The following is an 18,265-nucleotide window of genomic DNA, read 5'->3' on the forward strand; positions in this document are numbered from 1 at the left end:
CTTCTTAGGTCCTGTGGCGACTTCTGAAGAACCAGTCCCAAAAACCCTGCTTTTATGCAGCAAACCCCCATTCATACAGCCTAGCTGTCACTCAAACATGCTAAGTGGTGAGCGGGGTGGCTCACCACTTGGGCCAATCACACCAGAGTGCGACATGAGTTGGCAAGGCAACTCAGTCCAGGCTGCCTAAACCCCCTCCCACACCCCCTGTGGTACCCAGACAGAATGGCACCACTGTAGAGGGCCTCTGTGCAGAAGCCCGCCAAAAGTGGAACAAAGGCTCGACTCGGGTTCAGGGTTACTGAAGTGAACCTAGACGCCATTTTGGCGGCGAGTTCTGGCAAAAAATCCCAACCGGTGAATTTATATCAAATAAATAAACCGGCGGTATCTTTAACATTGCACCAAAAAGTGGTGCATTAAAAACAACGGGAAATCCCATTGGGAAATATTCCGGTGGAATATTTCCGTGGTATCCACTGCCACCAGCCAGAACTCGGCGAGGGGGGACGGGACAGTACCCCCTCGACAACAGACCCAGGGGCAATCTAATTGCCCCTACCAGTATTTCCACAGTAAGATGGTTTGTACTGGTTAAGTTCCTAAGTTAAGACTAGTAAAGTCAATGGTGACTTTACCGACCCAGGGAGACAGTAGTCAGTCCCAGGGTGTGGAGTCTATGTTTGGGGGTCTCTATGACACCCCTGTGTTACTGCACTGAGGGTGCTGTGTAACACACATTCAAAAACCAATGATAGCCTATGGGGAAAAAATACCCCCTAGCCCATAAGCACATAGCAAGTCACAGTAACACTCTCAAATCATGTCCAAGAGTGAGGGTAAAAGAGTCTCACTCTTGGCAGGAGAAAAAAAGAAACCCCAAAAATCCAGCAAAGCTGCTGGGGGACTCACTAAGTTAGGAAATTCAGCCTAAACAGAGAATTCTCCCTAACACCTCCTTTGGTCGAATTCGCTGTACAGAGCTACAGTGGGCCGGATAGCCAGGAAGGTAGGACCCTGCTTGGGTTTTAAGGAGCGCACCTTTTATTTGTTGCTTTGCTCTGCTGCTGTTTTCTTCCCTAGGTAGTGCAGGACCCTCCAGTCTTCCAGTCAGCTCCCTCTCTGTTTTAAGGTACTGTGCAAATCCGGTTGTTCGTTTCATTCAGCCGTGGTGAAAGTGTTTGAAATCTTTCTCCAATCCGTCGGCTTGTCTGTTATGCTCACCTGGCTCCCACAGAGGCGCCGATCTGAACTGGACAGCTGCGGTATCCACCAATGTGACGCGTAGGGCCGAGATGACGGACTGGACTGGCCCACCTAGCTTCGTTTGCTTGGCCCGTAGGAATATTCTTCTGCAAATGGAGAAAGGGAATTAACCACCCGTGGAGTTGAGTGTAAATCCCCCCACCCCTGCTGTTCTCCCCACGGATCACCTTTGATGTCCCCTCTTACAGTCTCACCTGATGGTTTGAAAAGATGAGCTCTCCATCCTGCATTGAGCGCAGGGGCGTGTTGATAACCAGCTGCTTCACTGGCTCGAAGGAATTGGTGACTTCCAGAACAATATTGACTCCGAAAAGTATGTAGTTCGTAAGAGTTCAAATGCCTGACTTTCACTCTTGTCCGATTCCTTGCAGATTGCAGCTTGACCCTAGTGAAGAGTTCCTCGTGGCAACCGGTAATATTCTGGTAAGGATTTGTATTTCCAACACAGTTCGATAAATAATGTCAATATGTAACCTGTTGCCTTCTCCCTTATTCAGGCGCTGAAAGTATGAAGTCTCAGGGAATAATACCTTCGGCGGTAAAATCAGGTAAGTCTATTGTGGTGAGGAGGGTTCCCCATGATAGTCCCTTTGTTTCACCTTGCTGTCCTTTTGTTTCCCCTGCGCCGACCCGTGAAGAGGAATAGTACCCCTGGTGGTAAAATCAGGTAAGTCCATCGGGGGTAACTAATATTCCTCTGTGTATTCCCTTGGCTCACCTTGCTGTTCTTGTCTACTCCTTAGGTGCCGGAATGCGGCGGGAACACGCAGGAGGATTCGGTGGAATGTGAAGATGCTGTGAAGGCCAGTGAGTTCAGCACGGCGCTGCACCAGGCGAGGCGACACGCATAAAATAACTTCTTTCATCCAGCTCGAATGCGCAATGGATCGGGAATTCAGGTAAGGATCAAAGGTATTGCTCTTGTTCTAACCTTTTCTCCCCCCCCCCCCCCCTTTTTCTCCCTTTATCTAGGAGCTCCAAACTCGAGGCGGGCGTGGCAGAAGGCTGGATGCAGACTTGCAGGCACGGTGAGCGTTACGCTGCTGGATGCAGAATAACGCGAAGCGTGTGCTGCTCTTCGGGCGTTGTTTAAATAGCCTCCAAAGTAGTCCCAGGTAAGTATTCCTCCCCAGCCCCGCCCGAGTAAAAAATAGTCCCTAGGTAAAATAGTCCCTTCCAAGCCTCATTTGGCTTGGAGCTCTTGCAGCATGGTCTGCCTCAGGTAAGCTTGCAGCATGGTCTGCATCAGGTAAGTTCTACTCTATGAGCCTGGCGCCTATGGCGCCAGGGCTGACTCTCCATAGGAGCCTGGCAGCATAGGCGCCAGGACCGCACCCAAACAGCCTCTAGCAGGGGTTTTTGGGCTTGCTCAAAATAACTTGATGCCTGCTTCCGGGGTTGCCAACCAACTTCGTCCGGAACTCGCAGCACAAACTTTACTGAGAACTACCCTGAATCATGTGATCTTGAGCAAAAGACTTTTGACCTAGTGACTTTTTTATTAACTTGTCATTCCCTCCCTTTTAAATTGCTGGAGTGCCATTTTGCTCCCACTTCATTTTGTGAGCTTAACTTGTCTGGAAGTTATTGGGAGTGGTGTGGTGTATTAAGAGTGTGATCTTTAAACTGCTTCACCTTAGTGAAATGTTATACAACTGAAGAGTAAATAAATGTCTATTCTTTTACTTGAAAACCTTGAGTCAGTGTTTGTTTGAATCATAGTAATTGCTGTCCTTTGTGTAACTATTTGTTACTGCTCACTTGCTCTTGAGATAAGTCTGGCTGCTCAGCCATTGCCACCACTTTTACTGTGTAGTACAGGCTTGTACCAAAGGTGAATTTGTACTGTCACTTGTAGTCTTAATTGTGTGTGGTGTTCCCAAAGGGTACTGCATATAATTCCGCCTAACAGTAATCTTGTTGAGTCCCCGGTAGTCAATGAAGGTCCGGAGATCGCCTCCCTTCTTCGGGATGAAAAACAGCGCTGAGGATGCTGGGGATTTGGATGGTCGGATGAACCCATTGGCGAGGTATCGGTCTAAATACTCCCGCAGATGCTGGTTTTCTTTTTCTGTCAGCGCGTAGATATGGCTGCATGGGGGTTGCGTTCCTGGCATCAGGTCGATCTGGCAATCTTATGGTCTGTGCTGTGGCAAGGTATCTGCAGCCTCCTTCTGAAAAACGTCCTCGCACTCTTGATAATGGGAAGGTAGGAGCCCCAACGCACTAGGGGATGCTGCAGCTCCCAATCTGAGTGCTCCGTGGACTGGGGGCAGGTACGGATAGCAGGTACGTAGGCAATCTGATGGGAAAACGACTGTATGGTTTCTCCAATTGATTACTGGGTTATGACATTCAAGCCAAGACATTCCTAGTATTAACTGAAATTGCGTAGCAGTGATTAGGTCGAAGGCGATACTTTCTCGATGGCCGTCTTTACACAACATCGGTGCATAGCGAGACGGGTCCCGATATCAGCGGCGAGCCATCGACAAACAATATTATCAATCTTTCCCCGCTGCTGTCCCTGAAGGCCAATTATTCGCGCTATGCCCATGTCAATATAGTTGCCGATGGCACTGCAGTCAATGTAGGCCTCCAGCGCATGCATTTGATGGGGGTGTCCAGGCTTAATCAGAATGGCAGGTAGAGTAAAATGTGAGATCGTATTTACTTTAACCTCTATCGACAAGCCGATCCCTACTCTTGTCGAGCCCAGCAGTTTTCCGACAGCTGCTCAGGATTCTCAGGATCATTTGCTACCTCTCTCGTGACTCCCAAGTCCATTTTTCTTTGATTTGTTTGTGCAGTCTTTTAAGAAGGGACCTGCCTTGCCGCAATACAAACATACCTGATGTTGACGCTGTCTCTCCCTTTCTTCTTTCGAGAGGGGCCCTCGTGCACTACCCAACTGCATGCGTTCTGGGGTGCTCTCCGAGGGACGCCCTGTCCCTTCACGTGAGTAAACAAACAGGCCGGGCTTCCACCTTACTCCGATCAGCCTTTCTTTCTTGTAAGCGATGGTACAACTGGATTACTAGGTCTATGTAGTCTGCGCAGCATGCGGGCGGATTGACCACCTGAGCCGGGACATCTTTTAATTCTCCCCTGAGACCCTGATAGAACAGAGTATGTTACTGTTCTTTTTTCCTCCAGCCAGTTTGTTTCAGCCACCAGTCGGTTAAAGGCAGTAACATACACCAATAAGTCTTGTGACCCCTGCCGTAACGCCAGTTGTTCGGCGTCCGGAACTGTCCCTTGGTTATTACGGGCAAATAGTTTATCTAAGTCTTGCTGAAAGGCACCAAAGTTATGCAGAACAGGATGGGGTACTGACCAATTGGCCGTGTGGCCCCCCAAGTAAGACAGGACAAAGATTACTTTAGTCTGGTCGGAGGGGAAGGCCCCGGGCCGACATAGGAAATGCAATCTGCATTGATTCATAAACACAGCATATCGTTGAGGGTCCCCTAGGAATCATTCCGGCGGGGCCAAGGGAACGGAGTGTGGTGTGGTAACCTGGATGTGGGAGGCCCTCTCAGCTCCCATTTACACGGGTCCAGGAAGGGGGACTTGGCCAGCTTGAGAGACTAGTAACCGTTTGGCCAAATCCTCCATCTTTTCTCGATTGACCACCACTTCCCTTTTTATGGCGTTTGTCTCAGAGCGGGCCGCATGCACCTCGGCGCGCAGTTCTCCCAAAAGGGTGGACAACTGATCTACCCCTGGATCCATGGCATTCGGACAGGGCTTACCACGTGGGTTTAGCGTTTTGTCACACTTACCTCTGGTGCCCTGCAGGAGTGCCTGGTCCGGACTGTGCTACAGAATGGCACCCGCACTGGTCCCCTTCACCCAGTCGTATGTCCCAGCCACTGCTTCCCTTACCAGCGGCCCAGAGGAAAATCCTCCAAGGGGCCATGAAGTTGGGAGGGAAGGAGCAGAAGAAACGCTAAGCACAGGATGCGGTCCAGGGCGCGGCTTTATAGTCCTGAGCCACACCCTGCTGGATCTAGATGCGTAAGAGCGTTAGCTTCGTGCACGTGCCAGGTAACTTGCTGCACTTGCCGGACTCGCACATGCTCAATGCTTCTTGGCTTGTGATGGGCGGTGCCCCTGCTTTCAACCCTTTCTCATGGGCCGTAACTAGGTCGCGCCCACCCACACGCTTGCGCCAGCCAGCCACCATCGCTGTCCACCTTTTCCCTATTGTACGAGAGGGGGGGGTTCCCTCCTCCTGTTAACCCGCCACACCTGGGCCCGTAACGGGATCGAGACACCCTGCCCTCACCAAATAGTCGTCCAGATAAGGGTATAGCTGATGGTGGTCCAAGCGAAGGCACGCCAATGTGTTCATTAACTTTGTGAAGACAAGAGGGTAGAGTTCAGGCCAAAGAGCAGCAACTTGTACTGGAAGTGGTACGACACAATCATGAACCGCAGAAACATTTACTTGAGGTCCAGGGAACACATCCAGTCCCCTGCACACAGAGACTCAGCTATGTGCGTGGGGGTAATCATCTTGAAGCGTTCCTGCGGTAAAGACAGATTTAGGAAATGACAGGTCCAGGACTACCCTGAGGCCAGCCTGGTTGTTCTTCGGTAACACAAAAATCTTGGAATAGTTACTGAAGACCCTGTCTACAAGAGGAACAGGTTCTATCGCCTGCATCTCCAAGAGCTAAAGGACCTCCCATAAAGGAGCCGGGGACACGATCTAACGAAGAGGAGGAGGAGAGGATGTTAGAGACAAAGGAAGAGGAAGATTGAAGCCTGTGACGACTACGGATAGGATCCATGGGTTGCTGAAAAGACACTTCCAGGTGTCCTGTAACAGGGCCAAACAGCCACCCACAAGCGAGCTCTGTTCTCGACCTTAATGTCACTGCTTTTTGGCATCAGAAGCAGAGGCGGTGGAGTGGAAAAAAACCTGTGCAAAGTCCTCTGCTGCTTCTTCCTGTTGTCACGGAGCGACCTGCCATGCCTCTGTGTACCGCGGTCTCAGAACCCCTTGAAGCCGGAGAAAGCACAGGGTTTGAACTCAGTCCTACCCTAAGATTGAGGGAACGATTTTTGCCCTGGTTTTGTCAGGATGAACAAGGACTTGGCAGCTTACGCAGAGGTTTTCTACGTTAATTCATCATCGGTGGACGAACGAAAAAGGTCCACGCTCTCAAAGGGCAGATCCAGGGTTCGCTCCTGCACAGACAAAACCATTGTGGCGTGCATCCATGCCATCCTTCTCATCTCGACCCCAAGGCACAGCCCTCTGCTAGCTGTGTCGATGTGGGAGACCGAGGATTCCATGAGGTCCTGCGCAACGGCCCGGGCATCCACCAGACCGGCCTTGAAGAAGGCTTGCTTGTCCGAAGGGAGGTCAGGCAGAAATTCCCAGAGCTCCCGTCACAGCTTCTTGTTAGCCGCAGCCAAGAGAGCATCCGCGTTGGCCTGCCACAGATGCAGTCCTGAGATGGAATAACAGCGCTTTCCCAAGGACTACAGGACCTTGTCCTCCTTGGAGAGGCAACTGGAGGCGGCTCCCATGGAGGAAGACGACGAAGATTTAGAATACAAGGAGGCTGCACGCACGACCACAGAGGAATGGGGCTGCAGTTGCGATGGCTCCCCATCCGTCAGCCTAAACCTGCTGTACACCTCCTTGTTCATCTGGGCTTTGGCCCTGGGCATCTCCCAGACCTTCTGGGCTACCTGTAGGACATCCTTCTGGAGGGGAATAACAGACTGGAACGTGGTGCGTTTGCCCAAGACCTCTGCTAGCACCCCCGACTCCTGGGGGGGCTTCCTCAGGAAGAAGGACCCCCAGAAACCCTGCCAGGCCCTGAAGGCAATAATGAAAGGCCTTAAGTGATGCCGAGGGTTCATCGTCATAGTTGCCATTGTATCCCCTCCTTTTTAACAGAATGAGGGTTATCCGGGCCCTGGGACACAGGTGCCGGTGGCATCTCTCCCAGGTCTGGGGCCGCAGATAAGTCAAACGGTTGTTGAAGGGAAGGCATTGGTGGTACAGGAGTAGGTGGGCGAGTCAGACCAATCGGTAGGGCCTGAACCAGAGGAGGGTCCGGCACCGGGAGCACTGGAGGAACGGGAGGGGTACCCAGAGGAGGGGCCCGAGGTGGCGCCACTTGCGGGATGACCTCCTTCACAATGTCTTCCAGGAGCCCCTTCATCTGAGGGGAACACATGAGGAGGAAGCGCTCGAAGCAGTCCTCACAAGCTATCTGTTCCCTAGGGGCCCGGCCCTCTGAGGCGCTGGGCTTCTGCTCCTGGTCAAAGCTCTGAAGCACCTGGAGCGTGTGGCCGTATGGCTGTAATGGGTAGATGTAGCCCTGACCAAACATCTGCACAGTAGGATGGGCTGCCACTTCCAGAGGGAAGGGTGTTGAGATCAACCTGCAAAGCCCATCCGATAGGTAAAAGCACTGGCTGTTCTACAGCTGGAACCAAGATAGCCGCCTGCCTGGCAGGCTCTGCCACGTGCCACTCTGCCATTTTGAAGCCTTGCGCCACGCCCTGGTTGTGAGGGCGCGAAGGCCCTGAGCCAAGAGAGGCCTCCGACACGAGAGGATACAGCTTGGGTCTTGCACCCAAAGCAGCAGCGCCAAACTCATAGATCCGTCTGGTAGGCGCTGAGCCCTCAGCCGGCCGGCCTGCAGTCCTAATGCGCTAATTCACAGCCTCAGAGAGAGCTACGGTAGGCTGGGAGCCCTAAGCCCCTGTGCCGGTAGCCGTGCTGGATCTAGCCGAGGACAGACTCTTGGAGGTGGCACTCGATGATTCCTTACACCCTAGGGTAGAAGAAAAGGATGAGCCTGATCGTCCATCCGAGGACTGCCTGGTAGGGCCCCTGAGTCCCTCAGCCATGTTGGGGGATGCCACAAGGATGGAGGAAAGTGGACAGGACGTACGAGTATAAACCCTGACTGGTTTAACTCAATGTTTGTCATGCAACTCTGAGACTGTCCAGCTGTGCTTAATTTGTCTGTGCCTTTAATGTTAAATGGTTTTAGTCTCCATATTACGCAGGTACAAAGTGAACATCAGAATTGTATGAAATCTTTACACCACCCGTCAGTGCGTGCTAATCAGAGGGTACACTACCTACATGTACTTGAAGGCCTTGGGCAAAAACAACCAGAAACTTTTCTGTCATTGAGAAAAAGTGTCTTACCAGAGATCGGCAATGCTTACCAGTTACTGACCTGTTTTAATGTACTTTCTAATAGATATGTTTATTCCTCCCACAGATTGTTCATCACCTCTCCCACCTTCCCCCTAAATTGATCACACTGATTGGAATGTATGCAGTTCTCCTTCCCTGCAGTAACCAAGTGACTAATATGAAAATCCTCACTGTAAGTTCCTCCAAAAAATGGTACTGGGGAGGTGGTGCGGGTGGCTCGGGGTGTACATGAGTCTGGCGTTTCTTCCAACAAGTATAGGCGCCTGAAGCCCAGGATGAATCCAACCTCTGAGCTGCTTGGTCCCACCTGCTGGCTGATAAAAAGATTTTCCAGAGGTGACTGTGTCAGAAGGGGAGAACAGACATATCCATAAATAAGAACATTTACTGCAGGTAAATAACTTGTTCTTCTCTGCCCCTTCTCAACAGATTTCGCAACAGGTGGACAATGTGCGCATTCAACTAACCAACCAACCAACCCTGTCCCCTTATTCTACACAGGAGACTCACAGATTCCCATGCTTCAATCTAACCACCTATCACCCTCTACTTCAAGCCAACTTAAACACAATTAATGTATGGAGCAGTTGTGTGCAAAGTTTACAAGTATCATGGGAGTGCAAATGTAGGCAATTTATGTGAAAAATGTACCTTAAGTAACCCACAAAGAACATTAAACTAAATTCAAAGCCAAAATAATACAACTGCCTGGATCAAAATTGAATTGTTTGAGTCAAATGGGGGACGTTGTCCAAGTTTGAAGTCTAGGAGACAGACCCGATAAAAAATGATAAGTTACTCACAGTAGTGACTAAGGTACTCTTAGTCCATAGTCCCCTTTCCTCCATACTGTATGGGTGTCCCTTCCAAGGGACGGGAAACAGAACCATTTTAACCAGAAAAAACCTTCTTCCCCTTTAAATTTAGAGGCGCTGCCCAGGGAACATGCGCTGGCCTGCCTCTGGCGCCACACCTCAGTCCCCAGTGACGCGTCAACAATAGATTTAACATTGCCTAATGACAGCAGTATTATTAGGGGGGAGGTTGGTGGGACGTATGGAGGAAAGGGGATTATGGACTAGGAGTACGTTAGTCACTACGGTGAGTAACTTATAATTACTCTTACGTCCCGTCCCCTTTCCTCCATACTGTATGGGCGATTATAACTGATTGTAGCCCCAGGGTGGAGAGGAGAGCCTCCTTAAGCAAATAGGTTCCTGAGAACTGCCTGTCCGTAAGCCGCATCAGATCTAGAGCCGGCATCCAAACAGTAATGCTTGCAAGAAAGCTGAGGGAGAGGCCCAAGTGGCAGCCCTGCTTATGACTTGCCAAGGGACATAGCGCTGGAATGCGATGCGTGGGCATACATGTTGGTCGGAAGTGGCTTGTACTGGCCCTCGTATGCTTCTTTGATGGCAGAGGCCATCCAGAGAAATATGGAGGCCTTAGAGGCCCGATAGCCTGGTCTTGATCCTCCAAAAGTGAAAAACAGGGCGTCCAACTTGCGGAAGCCCTTGATCCTGTCCAAGTAGAATTTCAGAGCACGCCTGGCATCCAGGCAGTGCAGCACTCTTTGTGCTTCGTCCTTAGGATCGGGAAAAAACGTAGGAAGGACTATTTCCTCGTTAAGGTGGAAAGCAGACGGAACCTTGGGCAGAAATGCCTGGTGCGTCCGCATGATTAACTTGTCCTTGTGAAAGGTGGTATATGGCTCAGAGGCGACCAGCGCGGGATCTCGCTCCGAGCCGAGGTAAGGCCGACTAGTAAGGCCGTCTTGATGGTGACCATCCTGATGTCATCTGACGCCATTGGTACGAATGGTTTGTGTGCCAGTGCGCACAAGACTATGTTGAGGTCCCACACCGGGTGCGGTCTCTTGATGGGCGGGTAGAGCCTAGCGAGACCCGTCAGATGTTTTTTGACGATAGGGCTGGAGGAGGAAAAACTGCCCTCCTCCGAGTTCTTGTAAGCCCCAATGGCTGCAGGGTATGTGCGGCAGGGATCCACCTGTACGCCTGAATGAGCGAGGTGCGCCGAAAAGGAGAGCACGTCGTCCAAAGTGCAAACCAAGGGGTCAATGCCCTTGGAGTCTGCCCAGTGGCAGAATCTGGTCCATTTGCTTTTGTACTGGGGCCTGGTGGCTTTGCTCCTGGTGCCCTGTATGATCTCCAGATTGGCCTGTGAGAGGCTAAGGTGCCGAAGCGTTATCTGCTCAGGTACCATGCTGTGAGGGCTAATTTCCCTGGCGCAGGATGGATGATTCTGCCCCCCTGCTGTGCCAGAAGATGTGCTGGGTCTGTCGGAAGGTGCATCAGGGGCACCTCCGAGAGGCTGAGTAGCTCCGAAAACCATGGCCTGGCCAGCCACCATGGCTATCAGAATGATGAGGAGTCGGCAAGACTCCTTGATCTTGCAAATTACCCAGTGGATCAGAGGAGTGGGCGAAAAGTTGTAGACTTTCATGCCGGTCCACTGGAGGTGAAATGCGTCAACCAGAGAGCCGGGGCCCTGACCTTGCCAGGATGCCAACTGGGGACACATCTTGTTGTGCCAGGTGGCAAAGAGATCCACGTGGGGGTGACCCCACCTGTTGAAGATCTCCTGAATAACGAGGTTTTTTTAGCTGCCGCTCGAAATTGTACACTCCCAGCCTGCTGAGCCTGTCCGCTTCCAGGTTGGATTCCCCTGGGAGGTGGACTCCTTTGCGGTAAATGTCATTTTCCAGGGCCCATTCCCACATGCTGAGCGCCAGTTTGCACAGAGGAGGGGAGATCTGGTGACAACCTTGCCCCTGAGAAGTGGTAGGAATGCTCTGAGCGCTAGCCAGATGGCGTTCAGATCCAACCAATTGATGCGGTATTCCTGTTAATGTCGAGTCCAGGTGATGGTGGCCTGCGGAGAGGGCGGCTGAAAGTGCTTGACTGTCCGTAGGTTGCAGTCCATGGACCACCATGTTAGGTCCGGGTGGAGAGATGGAGGAACGTTGATGATCTCGGATTGCGAGCCCCGCTCCTGGTTCCATAAGGCCGCAAAGTGCAGCTGAATCCTTCTCATCCTCAGTCTGGTGTGTGGCACGACTAATAGGACCGCTGCCAGTAGACCCAGGAGATGTTGGTACCACCATGCAGAGGTCACTTCTCTGCTGAGGAAGTGGGTGGTGACCCTCTAGATGGCTGAGATTTTGTCCTCCGACAGGAAGACCTTCTCAGAGCCCGTGTCTCAAATGAGTCCCAGGAATGTCATAGTCTGCGTAGGCTGCAGCTGTGACTTCTTGAGGTTGAGCGAGGAGCCCAGATCGTGCAGTGTGTTCATAAGGGCATGGGAAGAGTGGCGAACCGCTTCCGGAGACGTAGCCCTGACGAGCCAGTCGTCGAGGTATGGGTAGATGTGGAGGCCCTGCGCTCTGAGGAGGGCCGCCACAGCGTTCATGAGTCTGGTAAAGACCTTGGGGCCAAGTTGAGGCCAAATCGAAGGACTTAGTATTGACAATTGCAGCCCATGATCTTGAACCGTAGGAAGGAACGATGGGGCTGCCAAATTGGGACGTGCAGTCCCTTGTCCAATGAATGTGCTATAAAAGCTGGCGTAACCATCTTGAATTTTTGCAGAGGTAGGGAGAGGTTGAGGGTGGAAAGGTCCAGCACAACTCTCAGGGCCGCCTGGTTCTTCTTCTGAATGGCAAAATCCTGGAGTAAAAGCCACAGCCTCTCTGGGAGGCTGGAACTTCCTCCACTGCCTGGCTCTCTACGAGCGACCGGATCTCTGCCAAAAGAGTTGCTGTCCCAGTCTGTGGGAGTGGCGGGGAGGAGAGGCGAGGCTGGGATAGGAAGGCAGTACCCCGTGGATACTACAGAAAGGATCCAGGGGTCCACGAAATTCTGGCGCCAGAAATGTGCATGCAGAGCAAGCCTGCCCCCCCACTGGAGACATGTGGACCCGGAGGGGTGTGTCATGCCTTCTTTCCCTAGGAGGCTGACGCTGAGGAGGAAGACTTGAAAAAGCCCTTACTCCCCCCCCCTTTTTGTTGTTTGCACCGGTTCCAAGACGGCGAGCGGTCGGCTTCCTGGATCTGCGTTCCTGGAAGCCGCGGAACCCTCCATATGTACGACCCTTTTCCGAGCGCTGCTGAGATTGGGTGTATGATTTGGGCGTGGTCTTTGTAAGAATGGATAGAGACTTCGCCGTTTATGAGCTGCTTTTCTTTTTGTTCAGCTCTTCGTCCGTAGAGGAGTGGAAGAGTAGCACCCCCTCGAATGGTATATCTAGAATGCGCTCCTGGAAATCCGGGTTGAATTTTGTTGCCCGGAGCCAGGCTGTTCTTCTCATGTCTTTGGCAATACAGATGGCACGGCCTGAGGTATCGATATGAGCCGCTGTGGATTCCATGAGGTCATGTGCCACCAGCTTGGCTTCAGCTAGCCCCGCCTTAAAGCGTGATTGACACTGGGTGGGGCGTTCCGAAAGGAAGTCTGCAATTTCCCGCCAGAATCTTTGGTTGGCGGCAGCAAGCATGGCGTCTGCATTGGCCTGACAAAGGTACAAGGATGCGTTGGAGTAGATGCTCTTGCCGTACGCCTCCAAGATCTTCTCCTCCTAGCAGCGCCGCAGAGGAGGAGGCTGAGGACGACTGCGGCTTGGAGTATAGTGATGCCGCAGTGATCATGAGGAGTGTGGCTGAGGATGGGTCGAGAGCAAGAGTATATCCCCCTCCATCTGCCTGTACTTGGTATCCAGGTGTCGATTGACCGGCTGGGCCGAGTGGGGCTTGAGCCAACCCTTCTTTGCCAGGGAGATTATATCGGTTTTCAGTGGAATCCCCGTGTTGGCAGAAGGGCGTCGCGTGAGGACTTCAGCCAGAACCCCCTCTGCCGGCTGTTCGACCTCGGGTTGGGGGGAGGCCCAGGTACTCCGCCAGGTCAGCAAGACGTTCGTGGAAGGCTCTGGCTGAAGGTGGCGTGTCCGGATACTCCTGCTCATCCGTATCCTGCAGATCTGGAGGATCCTGTGGAGGAGGAGGAGTGGATGGCGCCGGAGGCTGGGGTACAGGGACCACAGCCAGAGGCTGAGGAGGCGGCAGAGGTTGCAGAGTTGGCGGTGAAGCCGGAGGAGGCGGCTGCACTTGGGGTTCGGGGCCCGATGGAGGCATCTGTGGTGCCGCTAGCAGGGCAGGGATGACTTCCCTGATGGCGTCTTTGATGATAACCCCCATCTGAGGAGACCTCATGAGGCCGAGGAACTTCTCGAAGAGCACCTCCTCACTGGCCAAAGAGGAAGCAGGGGGTGCCGACAGGTTAGCGGGGGGCTGCTGGAGCCGATGCATACCCTGTCCATTTGGACGCAAAGGAAAGCTGCCCAGCGCAAATGAGGGGTAGACTGTAGGCCACGTACCTGGTTGAGGCCAGTCCCACCTTGACACTCGTTCTTCGCCAAATTCCTGGAATGGCGTCAGACGGGTGCCTCTTTCTGGCACGGTGGCCATTTTGTCGAGCTGCTTGCCACGTGCCTGCAATGTGGTGCTTGGCCCGCTGGGTCCGGCCTCGTCCAAGACTCTTGCGTGTGTATCACGAGGCCTACCGTGCTCCTCGAGCCTCGGCCCGGTAGGTGCGACACCCTCGACCCGAGGGTCGGTAGAGCTGCGTTTAGGTGCCCTCTCAGACTTATTTCCAGTATTAGGTCATAGCCCTTTGGACGTATTGCCGGTATTAGGGAGTAACCCCTCGGCCATGGTGCCGGTAAAAGGGTGGAGCCCCTCGGGTGTAGAGCCGGTAAAAGAACCTTCTATTCCCTCAACACTGCGCCCGGGAGGATCTGAGGATCCCTCGACCCGAAGGCCGGTAGCTGTAGCAGCCTCGGTGCACGTGCCGGTAGAAGGACCTGGTCGGTCCCTCCCGCGCGGGAGAGTCCCTGAGTAGGAGTCTCCCTTGCGGGGTGCGCTAGAAAATATATGCCCTACCTTGGGCCTGGTTTGATGCTTCACAAGGTTCTTGAGATCCTGGGTTTGATGCTTCACAAGGTTCTTGAGATCCTCTGGAGGCGACCTCTGGAAGAGCTCCCTCCACCTGGCTAGTCTGTTCTTCAGCGTCTTCGAGGACAGCGATTCACACGCCGAACATGATTGCCAACCGTGGTCTGAGCCAAGACAACGTAGGCAGAGGGCGTGGCAGGATGGACACCTGCTGAACCCTGTAGAAATCGACATGTGCCGGGGAGGAGCGTGACGCCTGAGGACTGAGTACCTGAATGACAGATAAGACAAAAAAGACAAAGAGATGAAGTATCTGCACGTGGAATTACATGGCCGAAGCCAAACCCAGTGGCGCTGGTGAATTCGTCCCATTCCTGTCAACGCGGAAAAGGGGACTAGGGTGTGGTGCCGGAGGGCACAGCCAGGGCAGCGCATCCTCCCTGGGCCGCGCCCCCCGCGCCTCTAAATTTAAAAGGAAAAGAAGGTTTATTCTGGTGAAAAAGGTTTCGTCTCCCGTCCCTTGGAAGGGACGCCGATACAGTATGGAGAAAAGGGGAAAGGACGTAAGAGTAAGTGAGATTACATAGAACGGCTGTGGGTGGACAGAAAGCAAGAACAGCAGCAGTTTTGTTCTGCCTGCACCCTTTTGTACACTACAAAAAGATAGCAGTCACCATAAGCACTGCCTGTTTAATCTCCCAAATAAACATCTCACCTGCAATGAAGAGTAGCTTCTCCAGCTCCTTGATTATGTGAAGCTGGAAGACAGCACCAACTCCAGGGATGTGTGTGAGTGCGTTCTTCAGGACATTCAGAGTATAAAGACCTTCCTCTGCTCCCACCAAAACAATCTGCACAAAAAAACATATACTGCTTAGCATCGTATGTTAAACTTTTAGCGTTCAAAGAACAGAACCAAAGAGCAGATGTGCAAGAAGTTACTTACTTATTACAATAGTGCTCTCCTAAATGCCATTTGAATTTACAAACAGTAACATTAAGAATGTCTCTATTAAGAAACATACAAAGAACAGTTAAAAGAATATGCAGGATCCATATGTCGGATAGCATATGATATTTCCTAGCAGTTATTCAGGGAAACGTAAAGAACCTCAGTCTAGTCATCTGCTTTCTGTACTGTATTAAATACTGCTGTTTAACCCACTTTAAGCTCACTATAGAGTGAGTTGATGTAATTTCCCCATAACGAGGAAATCAGGCCTCCTGGTACAACAGTGCATAAACCACTAGACTACACCACATCTCCTTGAGGAGAGAGGACAAAACCATCCCTGACCTCAGAAACGACAGTCCGCTCATTAACCGAATCAGTTCTCACCAAACTGACCCAGCAAAAATTGTATAGTACCTCTAAAAGCTAGATCTTTAAAAATAAATTAATAAGGAGTGTGGCTTTAGGGATGAATTCTGACAGCATTCTATATCATATGTAATGTTTTACTACGAAAAAATCAATTTCAGTGAAATTAATTGAACATTGCGAAATTATTTTAGTATCTGCTCTTCTAACTTTAAGTGGTGCCCTCATTTTATTGTTCCGATACTAAATAGGCCTTGCCACATATTCAAAAGAAATACGTTTGGGCTTAAGCCAGGCATTGCATTTTTCGTGACTACATATGAAAACTGCTCACAGTGTAGGACATTCGCCAGCAGAACTACTGGTTTTCTGTTTATGTGGCTTCAGATCTTGTTCCTGTGTGAAATGTTAGCCTTTCAGTGCATTACTCGCTCTGCTACCAACAATGCTGGACAAAAACTGTTTTTTTTGCCCATGGGCCTTTGAGAGGCACAGGGATTATTGACTTCCCCCACTTAGGAGGAATATACACGTATTTTTTGGGGTCCATACACACACACACACACACACACACACACACACACACATCCTATGAGCACTCAAAGCGTGCAAACCATTTCTACAGTATAGTGAAATCCTGTCTGAACATCTATTTGTCTACATACGAGTTTCTTGAGTTTCTTGTCTTTATATCAATATGGAGTCTCTCTTTGTACTTTAGTCAATAATAGAATGTTATTATTCATGAACTGTGCTAAAAATTGAGCAAATACAAGACAAACACTTTGAATATGCACAAATCAGTTAATCAATGTCAGGATGGTTACCGGGATCACAAAGCACTCTAGACATACAATATCTAGCTCAAGGGTTTTATTATAGCCTTAATCAACACTATGGAAGGCGGGCTTTGCCAATAACAACCTGCTAGCCCGAGCCATAGTAGGCTCATCATCAGTTGTGTGTTGTGTGTTGTGTTCAATGGACTTCTCAGAAATATGGTGGCTGTCCATCAGGATAAAACGTTTTAGTTTACCTCAAAGCCCTATTTCTCAAATGTTTTAATACACATTTGCAGGTCTTGTGCAGCGATTTTTTGTGAATCTTCTCTTATCAGCCAATTGTCCAAGGAAGGGTAGACTTGGATTACTTGTGTTCTTAAATGCTGCTGTTCAGGGATAGGCATTTTGTTATATGCATGTGGCTAAGATAAGGTTAATGGGAAGCACCATAATGCTCTTTGTTATAAACAAACCCCAGGGACAGCCTGTGCTTTGGGTATATGGGCATGTGAAGGAATGCATTGTGGATATTGGATAGCAAAGAAGTATCTAAAGACCACCACTGACCCCAACACAAACTCAGCACGAATACTCATCTCTCAGCATCCTTCGACCGAGTCAATCATGACACCTTCATCAAAAGACTGGTAGATATTGGGATTGGCAACACAGCTCTCCTCAGGCTAAAATCATTCCTGACAGAAAGAACCGAAACAAACACCTTTAAAATCAACACCTCGAAGAACAACATGTGGAGTTCCACAGGGCTCGTCGCCGTCACTGTTACTGACACCTCTAATCAACCTCCTCAAAAGACACAGCCTCACCTGCTACAACTACACAGAAGACACCAAAATCATCTATAAAATCAACGCCAACGAAGAGGAAAACAGAACACTAACCAACTGTCTTCAGGGAACTAAACCAATGGATAAGGACAATCGGCCATAAACTCAACCTGGACAAAACTGAAATGATTACACCCACAGACATGGCAAACAACCAGCACCTTCCATAGCCGTATTGGCTGCCAGTCAAAAAGTGTATCTTCTTCAAAACACTGCATAACGCAGGGAGAGATCCATGGCCAAGGACCGGAATTCATACAGGAAAAATTCATGATCTACAAACCAGGACGAACATTAAGATCCAGCAACGACATCCACCTTGAGCCGAAACAAGACTCAAAACAATAATTTGGAGGATCAGCCTTCTCCTGCATAGCAGTGCAACTCTGGAACTTGCTCCAAATACAACAGAGGATCACCTCAATTTTATGGCTCTTTAACAATCCTAACTAAGAACACCCCTGAGCGACAAACTCCACCAACTAAAAAAAGAGAGAAATCAATGAGAAATGAAAGTTACTCACTGTAGTGACTAGAGTACTCATAGTCCCCTTTACTCCATCTTTGTGGGCATTCCCCAAGTACCGGAACATTTGGCAGCAAAAAAAAAGTGCTTACCCTGTAAATTTAGTAACGCATGCAGGGCGCTTAGATACCTAGCTAGTTATATTAACTGTAAGGCAAGGACATACTAGCGGGGGAAGGTGGGGAGGAAGGAAAGGGGACTATGGACTACGAGTACTCTAGTCACTACAGTGAGTAACTTTAATTACTCATACGTCCTGTCCCCTTTGCTCCATCCTTGTGGGTGATTCCACCGAACAAGAACATAGGGTGGAGCTGTGACAACCTGCTTCAAATCTAGGAAGAAGTGAAAAGGTT

General features: G+C 50.6%; 1 protein-coding gene across 20 annotated transcripts in view; it reads right to left on the reverse strand.

Moving 5' to 3' along the window:
* CIT (citron rho-interacting serine/threonine kinase) overlaps window positions 1-18,265 on the reverse strand; it is a 2,264,529-nt gene that overhangs the window by 306,615 nt on the left and 1,939,649 nt on the right. For all 20 annotated transcript variants that reach the window (XM_069619729.1, XM_069619715.1, XM_069619714.1 and 17 more), the window contains one exon: window positions 15,148-15,283. In XM_069619729.1, coding sequence (XP_069475830.1) covers window positions 15,148-15,283 — 136 coding nt within the window. The remainder of the gene's footprint in view (window positions 1-15,147; window positions 15,284-18,265) is intronic.

This window comes from Ambystoma mexicanum, chromosome 10 (genome assembly GCF_040938575.1).
Source record: "Ambystoma mexicanum isolate Mex_15411 chromosome 10, UKY_AmexF1_1, whole genome shotgun sequence".
Classification (NCBI taxonomy): Eukaryota; Metazoa; Chordata; class Amphibia; order Caudata; family Ambystomatidae; genus Ambystoma; species Ambystoma mexicanum.